Here is an 18,689-nt window from a genome sequence, read left to right on the forward strand (position 1 = left end):
GGCCTAAATTCGTGCTGAGCCCACAATCAAGAGAAACAAGCTCTTCTACCAGAAAACCTTTATAGAGCATTGGTAAATTAGGGGAAACCAGTGTCAATGACTGAGTCTTTCACATATTCAAGAGTAAATGACATCACAGAAAATATATTTTTACTTGCTTTTTATATCTAGTCTTTTATGGGTAATCATAATAATAGCTCCTTGAAAGGAATAATCCCATGTTGTCTACTATGAAGTAAAGAATGGGTGAGGACTGCTTGCCCTTTCACCAATTCTATGTCTGCACAGCCTTTCTTTTTCAAGTGAAAGGGATAAATACATACACAGAGGATTCCTGATTACAGCAAGTGACTGCCTTTCTGTTGTCTGATTCCACATGGATCCAGCCAATGGGACCAGAGTGCAGGAATTCATTTTGCTGGGGTTTGGAGTCGGGCAGCAGAAGCGCTTCTGGCTGCTCGTCTTCTTCACCATTCTCTATGTGTTCACTTTGGCTGAGAATGTCACCATCATCGTACTGGTGGTTCTAGATGCCCAGCTGGCCCGGCTTCCTATGTACATCTTGCTGAGCAACTTCTCCTGGCTTGAGATGTGTTACGTGACTTCTACTGTGCCCCGGATGCTGTTTGACCTGGCATCTACCCAAGGGATCATCTCCTTCAACGCCTGCTTCCTACAGTTTTATATCTTCTTCTCTCTTGGGTGCATAGAATGTTTATTCCTCTCAGCCATGGCTTTGGACCGTTACTTGGCTATTTGCCACCCATTGCGCTACCCACAGATTATGTCCCCCAATTTCTGCTATGCTCTGGTGGTCACCTGTTGGGTTCTTGGGTTCCTGTGGCATATTTTTCCAGTGGTCTTGCTATCCAACTTGTCCTTCTGTGGCCCAAATGTAATTGATCACTTTCTGTGTGATCCTGGGCCTATTTTGTCGTTGGCCTGCCCTCCGGTAGGAAACTTCCCTGTCATTAGTCAAATTGTTGCAGACACCTCACTCATTCTGAGTAATTTCCTCTTTGTGGTGTTATCCTATGGTGCTGTGATTCTCACCCTGATGAAAACTTCCAGCCGAGGCAGTCGTATGAAGGCATTCTCTACCATATCTTTCCACTTGCTGGTGGTGATGATCTTCTATGGTCCTGTAGCTACGATGTACATGATTCCAGGCAGAGAAAGTCAGTCAGAGGTGGCTAAGTTAGTAACGGTGTTCTACACTGCTGTGACACCCTTTCTCAATCCTCTCATCTACAGTCTGAGGAATGATCAGGTGAAGGAGGCACTGTGGAGATTGAGAAAGAGAAAGATGAGAATATTGAGGAGATAGGCTGGCCAGCCTCTGGGTGGGTGACTGGAGAAAAATCCAAGGTTTCCCTGATTACCAGTTTCAATCAAGTAAAAATATATAGTATATATTGAACACCCTAGATAAATTACATGAATGTATGGCTGTGAGAGTCGGACCATAAGGAAGGGCAAGTGCAGAATAATAGATGCTTTTAAGCTGTGGTGCTGGAGAAGAATCTTGAGAGTCCCTTGGACTGCAAGAAGCTCAAATCAATCAGTCCTAAGGGAAATCAACCCTGACTGTTCCCTGGAAGGTCAGATGCTGAAGCTGAAGCTCAAATACTTTGGCCACCAAATGAGAAGGGAGCACTCCCTGGAGAAGATTCTGATGCTGGGAAAGACAGAAGGCAAAAGAAGAAGGGGACGGTTGGATAGCGTTACTGATGTTACTAACACAAATTTGAGCAGACTTCGGAGGACCGTGGAATACAGGAGGGCCTGGCATGACTTTGTCGATGGGGTCACAAAGAGTCAGACTCGACTTGAGACTGAAGAAGAAGATGAATTACTGCAAAGTATGTTTCTTAGAATATTTGGGTGTATTTTCTTGTTTATTTCTATGTGACTTTATTTGTGCAAGCATTTGTATTTATATACACACACACACACACACACACACACACAGCTGGATAAAGCGAACGTGAAATGAGAGGTTAAAAGTACTGCCTCATTGCTGCCAAGACTGCCAAGCTGTTTATTGAGCACGAAGCGCTGCACAATTTGAAGTCTTTTGGAACTGAGGACATTTTAATGGGAATAATGGCCTTTTGGACCTTGAAGCTGCACATTAATTTGTTTATGAATTATTTACACCAAGGCCCCTGTGTATGAAGTGTTCCATTCTGTAAGGGTATGTTTATGAAGTTATGAATTTATGAGAGTGTGTTATTATATTTGATATATTTGCAAGTCTCCTTTGAAGTTGTTTTACTTGATTGAGGCTTGTAATCACGGAAACTTTGGGTTTTTCTTCAGTCACTCTCGACCGTGATTCTCTATTTTGGTTGCACAGCCTCCAGGTGGGGCTTGGAGATGTCCCAGTTTCTCAACTGATCTCCATCTGGCAGAGATAAGCTCTCCTAGAGAAAATGTGAATGGTGGATTCTATGGCATTGCACCATGCTGAAGCCCCTCCCCTCCCCAAACCCTGCCTTGGATCCTGGATCCACCCCCAAAGTCTACATGTATTGTCCAATGCACACCTGGTAAACCAATGAGGAGAAGGGTGACAGGTTTAAAAGACAAATAGAAAAAAAAGAAAGCAACCAGTCTTCTAAGAGGTGCTGTTGAAGATATTTGGAGACTTCAGGCTGCACAGAGATACCTGCTGGAATAGGGAGACAGGCCCATTCTCAACCAGTTACATTTCCTGCCTTTTTGTTTCTGGATACAATTCAAGGTGCTGGTTTTAATACGTACAGCTCTTCATGAGGAATGTTTGGTCTGGTTTTGCCCTCCTCCCTCTCACTTACAGCACTGCCTAAGAAGACAACTGCATATGGAGGACCATCTGGGAAAATGTCTTTAGTTGTACAGAAGAAGAATACCAACCCTTGGGGGGGAGGTGCTGCTCTGAGGCAACCTCTCCTTTTGCAAATGAGTTTGCGACTACGGTTTGCAACTACTGCCCCGTGGCGCAAAGTGGTAAAGCTGCAGTACTGCGGTCTGAACTCTCTGCTCACAACCTGAGTTCGATTCCGGTGGAAGCTGAATTCAGGTAGCTGGCTCAAGGTTGACTCAGCCTTCCATCCTTCTGAGGTCGGTAACATGAGTACCCAGCTTGCTGGGGGGAAAGCGTAGATGACTGGGGAAGGCAATGGCAAACCACCCCATAAAAAAAGCCTACCAAGAAAACGTCATGATGCAACGTCACTCCAGAGTCGCAAACGACTGGTGCTTGCACAGGGGACCTTTCCTTTTCCTTGCAACTACAGTAGCAGTGTCCAATGCAGGAGAGATATCCTGCCACACTCCCCCCTCCCTTCCCTCAAACCTATCGCTCAACAAACATTACCAAAATATCAAGTTTTATGGGACAAAGAAGGATATGAGTACTGCAGGTCTCATCTCACTCCCTCAGCCAGCCAGGGTTGCCAGGTCTGCGTGGGAAAATACCTGTTGACTTTGGGGGTGGGGCCAGGAGAGGGTGGGGTTTGGGAAGGGGAGGGGCCTCAGCATGGTACGATGCCATAAAGTCCACCCTTCCAAGCAGCCATTTTTTCCAGGGGGGCCGATCTCACCCAGCCGGAGCCCTGTTGTGAAAGTGGGAGGTCTCCAGGCCCCACCTGGAGGCTTCACAATGTAAACGGGACCACGGAGAAGAGACTGAGCCACAACAAAAAGAAAAAACTCTCCGTGTAAAATGCAATTTTAACTTCTTGTGAGTAATAAGTGTCAAAATACAAAACGAATAATATCAGTACGTATCACCAAGTTAAAACCTCATACGTTACTCAGTGCTCCTACTGCCCTTATGTGGCTGAAAGCCACTAAATAACATTCAGTCCAGTATTAAAAGTAGGTGGTCCAAAGGAGAACAGGTCCACTTTGCAAGCCGTTTCGGATCTCAAATCCTTCTTCCAGGGACCATTCTTATAAGTATTATTCAATTTCCCAGGTCCAGTAGTGCCAAAAACATTCCTAGCTTTCTCTAATTAGCATGCATAATAACAGGAACACCATAGTAAGTACTATCCTTATCAGCAATGCAGGGGTTCAAAAATGCCTGATCCTCACACTTTCCCTCCATGTATTCCAAGGAAGAGAGGAACAGCAAAGGAGGCTGAGAGCAGCTGCAGTACTTGGTGGAGGAATTGCAGTAGGGTTGCCAATCCCCAAGTGGGGGCAGGGGATCCCCCAGTTTGGAGGGCCTCCCCCCACTTCAGGGTCATCAGAAAGCAGGGGGGGAGAGGGAAATGTCGGCTGGGCACTTCATTATTTCCTGTGGAGACCAATTCCCATAAGGTACAATGGAGAATTAATCCATGGGTATCTGGGGCTCTGGGGGGGGCTGTTTTTGAGGTAGAGACACCAAATGTTCAGCATAGCATCTGATGCCTCTCCTCAACACACTGTCCACGTTTCGAAAAGTTTGAACCAGGGGGTCCAATACTATGAGCCCCGAGAGAAGGTGCCCCAATCCTTCACTATTTCCAATGGAGGGAAGGCTTTTAAAAGGTGTGCGGTCCCTTTCAATGTGAAGGCCAGAACTCCCTTTGGAGTTCAATTATGCTTGTCACAACTTCGCTTCTGGCTCCACCCCCAAAGTCCCCATATATTTTTTCAATTGGACCTGGCAACCCTAGATTGTAGAGCTGTCGAAAAGGAGCCAGTGTTTCGGCTATGCGCTTATGCACATGTGTGAAGGACTAACCAAAAATAAAAAGATGTCACCTACCCACCCACCCACCCACTCACTCTGTGCTTACTGCGCAGCAATAATCTGAACAATCCATTGCAGAGTGAGTGTGCAATGAGGTGGGTTGAGGGTGACGTGTCTGGACAAACCTCTCTGGAACCAATAACGCTGGCTAAAATAGGGGCACAGGCAGACTGCACCTAGCCTGCCATCTGACTACAGCCTCAGACTTGTTGGTTCTGTATTCAAGTCTCTCAGGAGCCCCAGCACCTTGACTTCCACATATTCGGGCAACAAAAGCATCTACAGGTTTGCCTTCAATTCACCAGTGCTGCAGTGTACCAATGGTGCAATGCTATATCTGTTGGCAGGGCTTGAATTCAGCGGGAGCTCACAGGAGCGCAGCTCCTGAACCTTTCTGAGGGTTCCTCCTCCTCCTCCCCACCTACCTACCTTGTCCATTGAATAGCAAGTGCAACTGCATAACAATCCCTGGAGGAGCTCCACCACCTATTTTTCTACAAAATGACCCCTGCCTCTTCAAATTTCAACACACATATCCTAAATTTGTTCTGTATGAATTTGGAAATGTGAGTGGAGGATGATAGGGTGATAGCTTTAAAAAAGACAGTGCATTTCAACATTGTGGCTCAGGTAGTTGTCACATTTCCCCATCTGACAGAGTTCCTGTTTGGTGAACTTTCCAATCAGGGGCCCAAAGAAGGAGGAGGAGGAGGAGATCGGATTTATACCCTGCCCTTTGCTACCCAAAGTAGTCTCAGAGTGGCTTACAATCTCCTTTCCCTTTCCCTCCCCGCAACAGACACCCTGTGAAGTAGGTGGAGCTGAGAGAGCTCTGACAGAAACTGCTCTTGAGAGGAACAGCTCTATGAGAACTTGTGGCTGACCCAAGACTATTCTAGCAGGTGCAAATGGAGAAGTGGGAAATCAAACCCAGTTCTCCCAGATAAGAGTTCGGGCACTTAACCACTACACCAAGAGGGAGCCATAAGTAGTGGTCCCTGCCCAATATACTAATATACTGGTGTGGATGGACCTGGATTAAAGCAAAAAGCCTTTGCAGTATAGTTGCCAATTTCTACTTGGGAAATTCCTGGAGATTTGAAGGTGATGCCTGTGGAAGAGAGACTAGGGAGGGGAGGGAGCTCAGAGCAGATATGATGCCATAGAGGAGGGTGCCCATGTGCCTCATGGTGTCCACCAACACCTTTCCTGGAGCCAACCAAGTGGTTTTAGAGAGTGGAACCAGGTGCGGCTATGTATGTGAATACGGGGGAGGTGCTTCTACTTTGCACTAGGAAGATTACTAGCATCGCCTGCATCCTTGGGAGTCCGCAGGTGGGGAAGCTTTGAGAAAGAATCTTTATTCGTACAGGGAAGAAAAGAAAGTAGAAGGGAGGGGGGGAGTATGCACTCTAAATTGAATATAGGAAATATCATGCTTGACATACTGCCCCCCCTAAGATTTCGCCCGGGGTTTGGAGGGGTGCAATTGGTAGAATTTCCATACTAGGTCTTTGGCTTGGACATTTGAGCTCTCCACCCACTCATCATGACTCGGTGGAAAATGCTTCCATCTAATCAAAAAGTATAACACCCCTCATTTCAATTTAGCATCTAAGATTTCTTTCACTTTGTGATGACTCTGACCCCCAATCTGGATAGGATGTGAGGCTTGTGGTCGAGGGTACCAGGACGTACCTCCAGGGTCCCTGCGGAGAAGACTGCAATGAAAAACAGGATGTATTTTACTAAACAATTTTGGTAATTCCAATTCTACAGTCACTTTGTTGATTATCCTCTTTATCTTGAAAGGACTGAGAAACTTATAGGCCAACTTTTTAGATGGCTGCTATAATGGAAGGTTCTTGGTGGACACAAAAACTGTATCTCCCACTTTGAAGTCCCACACCAGAACATGGTTCTCATCATAATGTCTTTTGTAACTGTCTTTAGCTGCTTCTAGATTCTCCTGAATTATTTTCCACGTTTTCCCCAACCCCTCCTCCCACCAATGTTTGAAAGAAGACAGTAATTCTGGGGTGGTTCCCCCTGGCAGCAATGGAAATGGTTTCCCTTCATACCCATTCACTACTAAGAAAGGGGAAGTTTTTGTGGAACTGTTCACACTGTTATTGTATCCATATTCCGCAAACGGTAACAGTTCTACTCAATTGGACTGTTGGTAGTTAATGAAGCACCATAAATACTGTTCTAGGAGCGCATTCATTCTTTCCGTCTGACCGTCAATCTGCGGGTGATATGCTGAACTTAGTCCTTGTTCTATCCCAGTCACTTTGCAAAATTCCTGCCAGAAGTTGGCAATGAACTGAGGTCCTCTGTCACTAATGACCTTATCTGGGAATGAGTGTAATTTAACCACATGTTGGAAAAACATGGGCTAATTTCTTGGCTGTGGGCAGCTGAGCGCATGGAATGAAGTGCGCTTGCTTTGAGAATGTATCAACCACGACTAAAATGACCGTTTTCCCTTAAGACATTGGTAGCTGTATGATAAAATCCATTGATACTACTGCCCATGGCGTGGTGGCTGTTTCCAATGGCTGTAGCAATCCTGGAGGTTTTCCTCCCCTCTTTTTTGCCATTATGCACACTGGGCAAGAAGCTACATAGTTTGAAATGTCTTTTTTCATAGACGGCCACCAAAATTGTCAGTTCACTAAATGTAAAGTCTTTTCATATCCAAAATGTCCAGACAATTTACTGCTATGGCAAAATTGCAATACTTCTTTTCGTAGACTTTCAGGGACATAAAGTTTTCCCTCTCGATACCAGAACCCTCCTTCCCCTTTGGTAACTCCACCGGGTTTCTGGTCGCCTTCCTTTTCCACTTCTGCAATCAGTCTCTCTCCCCCCCATTTTTGCTCTAGGCTTTCGCACTTTGCTTTGGAGCGGGTAGTTACGGCCTCCCCAGGTGGCTTGGTGAGATAATAGAGTCAACAATTTCTTCCCGTTGACTGTTATGTTGGGGAAGTCGAGACAAGGCATCAGCTAAAAAGTTCTTTGAACCTAGGATGTGCTTCAGGGTGAAATTGAACTTGGCAAAGAAACTCGCCCAGCGAATTTGCTTTTCTGTCAATTTCCTGCGTCCCGTGAGCACCTCTAAGTTCTTATGGTCTGTCCAGATTTCAAACGGCACCCGTGCCCCTTCTAGCCATGACCTCCATGTTTTTAAGGCAAAAATTACTGCAAACGCCTCTTTATCCCAAAAGGACCAATTCTGTTGTTCTTGGGAAAATTTTTTAGAAATGTACGCACACAGTTTTAGCCCACCCTCTTCATCAGGTTGCATCAGAATCAGTCCCACCGCGACATTGGAAACGTCACATTGAATCACAAAGGGTTTTAACTCATTAGGATGAACGAAGATGGGCTCACTGGTAAACAATCTTTTTTGTTTATTAAAGGCTTCTTGACACTTGGCTGTCCAGGCCAATTTAGCCATTAACTTTTTAGCCTCGGCCCCTTTCCCCTTGGTATTTCAGAGGTCAGTCAGAGGTAACATGGTTTGTGCAAATCCTTGTATGAAGTTACGATAAAAATTTGCGAAACCAAGGAATGATTGGAGCTGTCTACGTGTCCTCAGAGGTTCCCAATCCAACACCGCTTGTATCTTGGCGAGATCCATGGCTAGTCCCTGTCTGGATACTCGATATCCTAGGTAGTTGAGTTCTGTCTTGTGGAACTTCGATTTCGACAATTTGGCATACAGCTGGTGTCTGTATAAGGTCTTTAATACTTCTCGAACTAGCTTCAAGTGGGATTGTAAATCCTTAGAATAAACAATTATATCATCCAAGTACACCACAACCCCTTTATACAAGTATTCCCACAGCACTCCCACATTTATAAAGTTCATAAACACTCCGGGTGCCCCTTGTAATCCAAACTGCATGACTAAGTATTCAAATTGTCCCATGGGAGTATTGAAGGAGGTCTTCCACTCATTTTCCTCTTTTATGCGCACGCAAAAGTATGCATCTCATAAATCTAATTTGGTGAAAATATTCCCCTCTGACACCGTGTTCAGTAAATCTTTGATCAGGGGTATGGGGTAAGCGTTGAAGATGGAGACTGCATTAATCCGCCGAAAATCCATGCAAAGTCAAAGCCTGCCGCCCTTCTTCCCCCAGTTCTCCTCTTGGTTCTGGCAAGCCCTCCATTCCAGCCTGGGTACTCGAGTGCACCTGTCCTCAGCCTACCACCCACAGACAGATGGTCAGACAGAGCGCACCAATACCACACTAGAGCAATATCTCTGCTGTTACACCTGTTACCAGCAGGATGACTGGACCACTCTGTTGCCCCTAGCGGAGTTTGCATACAACAACGCAGTCCATTCATCCACCCAAATGACCCCGTTTGCTGCAACCTACGGGTACCACCCTCGGTTCTTCCCGGTGATCCTGCCACCCACAAATGTCCCCGCCATTGATGCCTACCTGCAAGAACTCCGCGCCAGAAAGACTTGCTCCGAGAGCAGCTACAGCGGGCCAAGGAGGCATATAAACTGGTTGTTGGATGTGCAGGGGTGATCCTCTCCCCACAACCCTGCGGGCATCTAGGATGTGCCATGGAGGAGTCCTGGCCCCGGTTTCTTCCTCTCTGCATTCTCCACTCCTTCTCTCGGGGGATGTAGGGAGTCTGCCGTTGTCTGGTGTTCTTTCCACCATACGGTTAGAAAGTTGCCAATTTGGTTAGAGTCCCAAAGTGGATTACTTCCAAAATGTCAAGCATCGGTATTTCGAATAAACGAGCTATTGTTTAAATCAAAGAATCATTTTATTGATAATCCCATACTTGACCAAGGTAAGATACCTTGGAAGTAATACAGAATGAAACATAGCACGGCATCTTAAAGGCTACATCAAAGGCAGTTCAGATAGTTTCAAAACATTACAACAGGAGGAACAGGAGAAGAAGATATCCATTCTGTGTGTAATGGTATCCCTTCCTACACAAATTAACTGTGTCTTTTTTTCCTAAACTCAAAAGTTCCAATTGCTGTAGCCCTTCCTCACAACCTAATCAACTCTATTGATTGATCTGGTTGCTTAAATTAGTCCAAAGAAAAACCTCAGGGGAATGATTGTGTGAAGAAATTTTTCCTCATGGCAAAAATAAGCAGCCTATTTCTGAATTGAAAATATACTGATATTGTTCTAGAGGGACACAATCTCAAGGGCCCCCAAAGATTTATTAGAAGCGTTCAAATGTCAATGCTTATTCATGCCTCCTCTTTCTTTCTAGCAAGCCTGTCGCATGGAGCACCAACATCACGACTGGGCTTCTTGGTAAAAAAGTACAGGATGTTGCAATAGACACACACACACCAGTTCTGACAGAAGATTTTTCTCCTAGATGGAGCAGCACTTTCAAGCTCTTGAGGTACAGTAATGGCAATAACTATAGACAACAAAGGCAATTGAAGTGGGACCTTGAATGGATCTAAAAACCGCTTGTGCTTCTTGAAGGAAATTACAAAGATTTATGATAAAATTATGGCTAGAAAAGAGAGATTCTGACTAATGAAACTGAGGAATCATGAGGTATTCCAGGGTTCTCAGCTGCATCCAATTTAATTTTAAGGCATTATGAGCACCATAACGAACAACAACCTTGGATTGCTGTTGGCTAAAGATTTTGTAATTTGACTGATTATTTCATTGTATAGTATTAAGTCTTATATCTCAATGTTCTTTTATTGGTTGTTAGCCAACCTGAGCCTGTTAAGGGCAGGATATAAATCTAATAAAAGAAATAAAGAAATAAAAGTGCTTCTCTCCATTTGATCCTTTCTAAAATATGCAACCTTCAATGGAGGATTCTCAGGCTTGCCAGAACTTATTTTGTCAATTCTTGGGCAGATTACACAAAAAATAAATAACCATTGACTGACTTCTGAGGTTTGAAGCTAAGATCTTGTCACCATCTCCTAGCAGAAGCATCACTCCTACCTTATGCAGAAGATCACTCAGAGTTCTTGTTTTGCTATTACCAGGGTGGTGGAGGTGGATCCCCTCTCTCCCTAACTGGATGCCATGTCTCTTTATAATTTCTCTTTCTATGGAAACAAATCACGAGATAACAACAGGATATCATATGCAATGATGATTCTATTCTCTAATTCCAGATGGAGTTCACCAACGGGACAGTCCAGGAATTCATTTTGCTGGGCTTTGAAGTTGGACAGTTTCAACGACTCCTGCTCCTCACCTTTTTCACTTTTCTTTACATGCTCACCGTAGCTGAGAACATCACCATCATCATGTTGGTGCATCTTGACACCCACTTGTCCCGGCTTCCCATGTACATCCTCCTGAGCAACTTCTCCTGGCTGGAGATCTGCTATGTGAGCACCACTGTGCCTCGCATGCTCTTAGACCTGGCATTGTCCAACAAGATGGTCTCCTTCAGTTCCTGCTTCCTCCAGTTCTACATCTTCTGCTCTCTTGGCAGTACCGAATGCTTCTTCCTTTCTTCTATGGCCTTGGATCGGTACTTGGCCATCTGCCACCCACTGCGATATCCACAGCTCATGCCCCCAAATTTTTGCTACATCTTAGTAACTGTTTGTTGGGTCCTTGGCTTCCTGGCATGTTTTGTCCCAGTCACACTGATCTCCCAGATGTCTTACTGTGGTCCTAACATCATTGATCATTTTTTGTGTGATCCGGGCCCAATTCTGGCTTTGGCTTGCCCCCCATTTCCAAAAGCTCCCCTCATTAGTCAGGTTGTCGTAAGTGTTGTAGTGATCTTAGGCAACATTTTGTTTTCTGTGCTGCCCTATGGTTCTGTGATTGTCACCTTGATTAAAAACTCTAGCAAAGGCAATCGGGCAAAGTCCTTCTCCACCATATCATTCCACTTGTTGGTGTTCACACTTTTCTATGGCCCATTAGCAGGGATGCATGTACAGCCAGAGGGAAAAACTGATTCAAATATCACTAAGACTGTAACACTCTTCTATACTGCCTTAACACCCTTTATCAACCCCATGATTTACTGTCTGAGGAATGATCAGGTGAAAGAGGCACTGTTCCGATTATGGAGGAGAAAGGCGGTCTTTTTGAAAAGTAAAATTGACAGTGTAAAAAAGAGGAAAGAGTCAGGAAATATATAACAAAACATTCAAGATTAGTGCATGAGGAAAAGCTGATCTGAACAACAGAGGGACTTAAACAGCACTATTATCCGTGTTCATCGCATGTGCTCTCCTGCCTCCTTTGGTTTTACATACTCCAAATCCTATTGTCCCTATATAGATTTTCTGACCATCCCAGCCTACAGAAGAGCCTTCTTTTTAGCCAGGTTTAATGTGCTCCCTACTGCTTTTCTTAGTGGGCGCTACATGAGAAAGCCCTATTCGGAGAGATTATGTGGTTGTGGATTCGGCTCTGTTGCAACTGTAGAACATGTGGGGTTTTTTGCTTGCCAAAGGTATAACTACTTAAGAAAACAGTTTATCAACCCACTGATTTCCAATATTGATCTGCCTGTGGCAAATAAGCTCCAACCTTTGCTTGGTGACTTTGATCTAACCATCCAAGTTTCAGTTGTAAAATTTCTTCTGAGTGTTTAGATTTAAGAGTCAAGAGGAGGATTTTAAGAAAATGGGAAATGATGTTTTACGTTGTGCACTTTGCTGATTCTAAACATTTATTTTGTAAAATCTGTAAAATCTATATTATTGATAAATTTTCTATTTCATTGCCATTTACTTATGACCAAATGGTCTGTGAGCAATTAATATTTATATGATATGAAAAGAAAAAAGAGGTACTGTTCTCTGCTCAATGTTTCCAACCCCTTTGTGCACTGGAAGATAACAACACACATTTCCACTAGAATTCTAGGTAGGTGCTTTTGAAGCATATATTCTGTAATAAATACAGTAAAATGAATTCTCCATTATTTTGTCAGGCTCTCCCAACTGTATAATTCTTACGCATTCCAGCAAGTGCAATAAAAATAATCTTATGCAAAAACCACTACTGTTTCTCTATATGATCTAACTGTAGGTAATGCTGATTTATATTTGTAGATATGTTATAGAGATGGTTTTAGTGTCGTTGACTCAATACAGAATGGTTATATTTTGAAAATCAAATATCTGAAATGTGAACTCTCCCATTCTCCCAAAAAATTCTCCCCAAAATCAAATAAGTACTTGAGAGCCAGTTTGGTGTAGTGGTTAAGTGGCAGACTCTTATCTGGGAGAACTGGGTTTCATTCCCCACTCCTCCACTTGCAGCTACTGGAATGGCCTTGGGTTAACCAAAGCTCTCGCAGAGCTCTCCTTGAAAAAGGGCAGCTGCAGCAATAGATCTCTCAGCCCCACCCACCTCACAGGTGTGGGGGCGAAGGTAAAGGAGATTGTGACTGCTCTGAGATTCAGAGTACAGGGTGGAATATAAATCCAATATCATCATCTTCTTCTTTTATTTTTCTGAGTTTGAAATGTGAACTATCCCATTCTCCCAAAAATGTCACTGAGAACATGAGAGCATTTGTTTATCTCTTCCCTTCCTTAACACCTGGTGAGGGTTGGTTTAGTTTAACCTTTTAGCTTAAGGGACAGGTGAACAACTGCTTGTCTCATTAGTCCAATTTTCAAGGATGTTTTGGTGCTCCTTGGTAATATCATGTTTGTTGTGCTGTCTTAGGCCCTGTGATTGTCACCCTGATTGAAAAAGGTCATTGGGTAAGGTAATCAGCAAAGGTAATCAGTTAAAATCCTCCTCCATCATATCATTTCACTTAACGGTGGTATCTCAGGTGAAGGAAGCACTAGGCAAGTTGTGGAGAAGAAAGACAATAGTTTTGAACAGAAAGGTGACCATGCAAAAAGGATGGTTTCAGGCGGGTGCCATGTTCCTCTGCAGTAGAAGACAAAAAGACAAGTCTGCTATCACCTTCAAGTCCAACAAAATTTCCAGGGAATATGCTTTGCAGCTCCTACCCTGGACACCTTTTTGGTCTTTAAGGTTGCTACTGCCCTCACGTGTAAAAAGGAGGAAAGCGAGAGGAAATATACGACAAAACACCTCAGATTTCCATCAAAGATAGATGACTACTGTAGTTACCCATACAAGAAGAGACCCTTTCCCTGTTCAGTGTTTATTGGATTGCTCAGGTAGGCAGCCCCCAAATTAGTCTAAGGTTATGGAGGGTCACGGAGGAGTTTGTCATTTTCCGAGTAGAGACTGCATCAAGAGATTTCACAAAGAACTCTTTGTGAAATGGAACGCATGTCAAAGGTCTTGCCATGCAAGAGGAGGGTCTTGACAACACAACACCACCAAATTTCAAATGCAATGTTATGTAGATCCCCTTGTACAAGTGAATAATTTGTTGTTGTTGTTAATGAGAGTCCCAACTGTATGGTTTTCATGTGCTCCATGAAGAAGCCACCACAAATTTGCCCTCACCATTTTACAGTGAATTTAAAATGCCACAAGGCCCTAATGTGCTTATTGTATGGAGCTCTTGCAGAGTTCTGTGCCACACCAGATCAGGGCCTTGTGGATTTTGGTACTGTTTGGAGGATTTTGCATGGCTCAGTATGGCTTCTACCCCTCAAAACATACATGGAATTTACAATTGCATGCTAATTTTCTGCATGCATGCATTTTTATGATTTTGTAGCATTGCCCGGTTCCACAAAAAGACCATGGAAAAGAGTGACGAGTGATCATGTTTTTGGAGAAGAATCTTTCTTCACTTTTGCTATTATCACGAATCCAGCTGCATGGCCATAATATATTACATTTGATTTCAGATAATGATCCACACACATTGAAAATAATGGAATAATAAATAAATATATAGCTCAGGAAAACAACAGTTACTTGTGGAAATCACCTGGGAGCAGAATATCTCCAGAGAAAAAGCTTGTTTTGGTGGGTAATTATATCGTCCTTGAGGGACAAAGGCACCAGATACACATACACTCTTCCTTCCTATCAAGCCTATCCAATACCTCACAACTGTACACCCCAAGGAGACACAAGAAATAGCACACATGACCCATATCTTGACACAGTGCTTATGGTGTACCATCTTCTGGATAAAGCATCACATTGAATACTGCTGAAGTGCAGAAAAGGGATCTCCAAGGCATATGAGGGAGAGCTTACAGGGCTCTCAGTACAGGGCCTACTGTAAGCTCCAGGAGAATTGGCTACATCAGAGGTGTGTGGCCTAATATGTTAAGGAGCTCCTGCTAGAATTCCACCCCTGGATGCCACAGAGGAGGGAGGGGTCCCCAATATGGTGCCCATAGGCATTATGATGTCCACCAAAGTTTATTTATTTATTACTTTAGATTTCTATCCCACCCTCTCCGCAAGCAGACTCAGTTCTGTCAGACAGTCAGTTCAAACATCTACAATTGCAATTTAAAAATGATAGAATACAATTAAAACATTTTATGGTGCTGTTCAACATCAGTAGAGAGCCCCGTGGCACAGAGTGGTAAAGCGGCAGTACTGCAATCTGAATTCTCTGCTCATGACCTGAGTTCGATCCCAGTGGAAGCTGGTTCAGGAAGCTGGCTCTAGGTTGACTCAGCCTTCCATCCTTCCGAGGTTGGTAAAATGAGTACCCAGCTTGCTGGGGGGAAGTGTAGTTGACTGGGGATGCAATGGCAAACCACCCCATGAAAACGTTGTGAAAGCAACGTCACCCCAGAGTCGGAAACGACTGGTGCTTGCACAGGGGACTACCTTTACCTTTTTCAACTTCAGAATAGGCAGGATCTTCTGACAGTCATCCTATGATCGTAGTTCCTCAGCAGTGTAGGATGGCAGTCTTCTCCTGGTTTAGATGTTGAAGGCCTGTTGAAATAGTTCAGTTTTGCAGGCCCTGCAGAATTGAGAGAGATCCCACAATGCCCTTTTTGCCTCTGGGAAGGCATTCACATTTCTGGTGCTGCCACTGAGAAGGCCCTAACCTGTGTGTAACACAGTCTGGCCTCCCTTGGTCAGGGGATAGATAGCAGGTTTTGTGTCCCTGAATGCAGTGCTCTTTGGGGAATGTGCGGAGAAAGGCAGTCCTGTAGATAGGCAGGCCCCCAACCATAAAGGGCTTTAAAAGTCAATACCAACACCTTGAAATGGACTTGGAACACAGTAGGTAGCCAGTGCAGCTCTTTCAGCACTGGTTGAATGTTTCCCCATCGAGGGAGCCCCATTAGCAGCCGTGCTGCAGTGTTCTGCACTAGCTGTAGTTTCCAAGTCAGGGTCAAGAGAGTCCCATAAAGAGAGCATTACAGTGACCTATTCTCGAGGTGACCTTAGTATGGATCACCATTGCTAAGTTGTCATGCTCCAAAAAAGGGGGCACCTGCCACACCCGCTGAAGGTGCAAAAAGGTGGATTTTGTAGTAGCTGCTATCTGGGCCTCCATTGTCATAGAGGATTCCAGGAGCACTCCCAGGTCTTGACCTTAGGGGCTGGAATTAGTGGCACCCTGTCAAGAGCTGGCAAAGGGATCAACCTTTTTGGGCCACCCCAGCTCAGATAGAGAACCTCCGTCTTTGTTGGATTCAGCTTCAATCAACTCAGCCTGAGCCAAGATTCTACGGCTTGAAGGACCAGGTCTAGATTATCCGGGGTACAGTCGGACTGGCCACCCATCAATAGAGCTGGGTGTCATATACATAATGATGACATCCCAGCCCATACCTCCTGACAATCTGGGCAAGGGGGCGCATATAGATGTTAAATAACATCGGGAGCAGAACCACTCCTTGTGGCACACCACATACAAGTGGGTTCCTTCAGGATAAGTCTTCCCCTATCACCATCCTTTGTCCCCAACCTTGGAGAAAAGAGGGCAACCATTGCTGTTTTGAGTTATACAGTGACAAGAGGGACCGAGCTGCCAGCCCATCAACCCACAGACTACCTACTAAGGACAATCAGGAGGTAGGCAAGAGGCAGATAAGGGTTGCCAATCCCCAGGTGACGGCAGGGGATTCCCCAGTTTGGAGGCCCTCCACCCCCTTTGGGGTCATCAGAAACTAAAGGAGGGGAAAATGTCTGCTGGCTACTCCATGATTCCCTATGGAGACCAATTCCCTTGGGGTATAATGAAGAATTGATACACGGGTATCTGGGGCTCTGTGGGGGCTGTTTTTTGAGGTAGATGCACCAAAATTGCAACATAGCATCTGGAGCCTCTCCCCAAAATAACCTCCAGGTTTCAAAAAAAATTGGACCAAGGGGTCCAGTTCTATGAGTCCCAAAAGAAGGTGCTCCTATCCTTCATTATTACCAATAGAGGAAGGCATTTAAAAGGTTTGTAGTCTCGTTAAATGTGATGGCCAGAACTCCCTTTGGTATTCAATTATGCTTGTCATAACCTTGCTCCTGGCTCCACACCCACGGTCTCCTGGCTCCACCCCTGAAGACCCCAGATATTTAATTGCACTTGGCAACCCTGAGGCAGATGGAGCAGCCTGAGTTGGTACAGCCTTGTCACTTTGCTCTACTGGACCAGCCTCCATGGATTGTCTGCCAATTTGACTGGAGACTGTTTCTCCTGCTATGACTAACATAGCAGGAGGAACGGGAGAAGAAGATATTCATGCTGTGTGTAATGGTATCTCCTCATATACACCTTAGCTGTGTCTTTTTTTCTATACTTTAGCCCTTCCTTAACAACCTACCGTAATCAACTCAACTAGTACATCTGGTTGCTTAAAATAGTCCAAAGAGGAATCTCAGTCAGACTTCAGACGTTTCTGTTTCTGAAGTGAAGACTTATTAATGTTCTTGGGGGACACACTCAAGGGCCCCCAAAGATTTATTAGAAGCATTAAGTCTTCAGTGCTCATTCATATTGCCTTTTTCTTTCCAGAAAACCTTTTGCATGGAGGACCAACATCACAGCTGTGCTGCTCAGTAAAAGTACAGTAAAGTACAATAGATTTCTCCTCCAACCCGATGCTGACAGAAGATTTTTGATGATTTTTCTACTGGATGGAACAGTGCTTTCAAAGCTCTTGAGGTACAGTAAAGGGAACTATTACAGACAGCAAAGGCAACAGAAGTGGGACCTTGAATGGCTGACAGAGTCCAGGGGAAAAAAACATTTGTGCTTCTTAAAGGAAATTATGATCTTTGGTAAAATTGTGGCTAGAAAAGAGAGAATCTGACCAATAAAACTGAGGGATTGTGAGGTATTCCAGGATTGTCAGCTGCATTCATAATTTGTACTTAATTGTTAAGACAAAGTGCTTTCCTCCAGTTAGACTCTTCAAATTCCAGTTTCATTCAAAGACAGCCTGCCATCTTTATGTATGGACGCTGCCATGTTATTTTTCTATGATACTGGGGAATGAAGTCTCTCTGAAAAATGTGTGGAGGTCCCTACCTGCCTGCAAGGAGGGTCTCTCATTCAGTGCACTGAACAACTGGAAGACCAGACATCTCCTCTCACAAAACCCCTCCTGATCATGCAAGGGTCTGTGAAAAAAATTAAAATGTCTTTTGATTGATTTCCCTTCTCTCCCTCTCTTTCCCCACTCCAACACCAGTTTCAGAGCATCTATCTAAACTAGTATCTGTATACTCTCATATGGAATGGAAACTTTTGAAACTCCTGCTGATGCTGACAATTTCTCTGTCTTCATCTCATGTTTCTTGGTTCTGGTGGAAGAGTTCGATTCTGTGTGTTCATTTTACACCTGGTGTTACACTAGCCATAAGTGGCGTGAAACAAGCCAGCTATTTCATGGTGAATTCTGTCCAATTCATTTCTTCTGAGGTGTTCTAGAAAATCATGAAACTAGAAATCATAAAGAGACAATCTGCTTTTCACATCCTCTAGTTTTGATGGCATGAGCTATGTACTTTGTAAAACTCTCACCTCATCCTAACTGGAAAGCACAAGATATAAAGCAGCACTAGCAATACAGAATGTCTATTTAAGAGAT

General features: G+C 44.2%; 2 protein-coding genes across 2 annotated transcripts; both read left to right on the forward strand.

Moving 5' to 3' along the window:
* Nucleotides 1-376: 376 nt before the first annotated feature.
* LOC132584321 (olfactory receptor 11G2-like) lies at nucleotides 377-1,327 on the forward strand. Its single transcript, XM_060256184.1, has one exon. The coding sequence runs from the start codon at nucleotides 377-379 to the stop codon at nucleotides 1,325-1,327; it is 951 nt and encodes a 316-aa protein (XP_060112167.1).
* Nucleotides 1,328-10,880: 9,553 nt separating this feature from the next.
* On the forward strand, nucleotides 10,881-11,870 carry LOC132583246 (olfactory receptor 11G2-like). Its single transcript, XM_060254914.1, has one exon. It carries the CDS (start codon nucleotides 10,881-10,883, stop codon nucleotides 11,868-11,870), a length of 990 nt encoding a protein of 329 aa, XP_060110897.1.
* The last annotated feature ends 6,819 nt before the right edge of the window (nucleotides 11,871-18,689 follow it).

The sequence above is a fragment of the Heteronotia binoei genome, chromosome 15 (genome assembly GCF_032191835.1).
Source record: "Heteronotia binoei isolate CCM8104 ecotype False Entrance Well chromosome 15, APGP_CSIRO_Hbin_v1, whole genome shotgun sequence".
NCBI classification, from domain to species: Eukaryota; Metazoa; Chordata; class Lepidosauria; order Squamata; family Gekkonidae; genus Heteronotia; species Heteronotia binoei.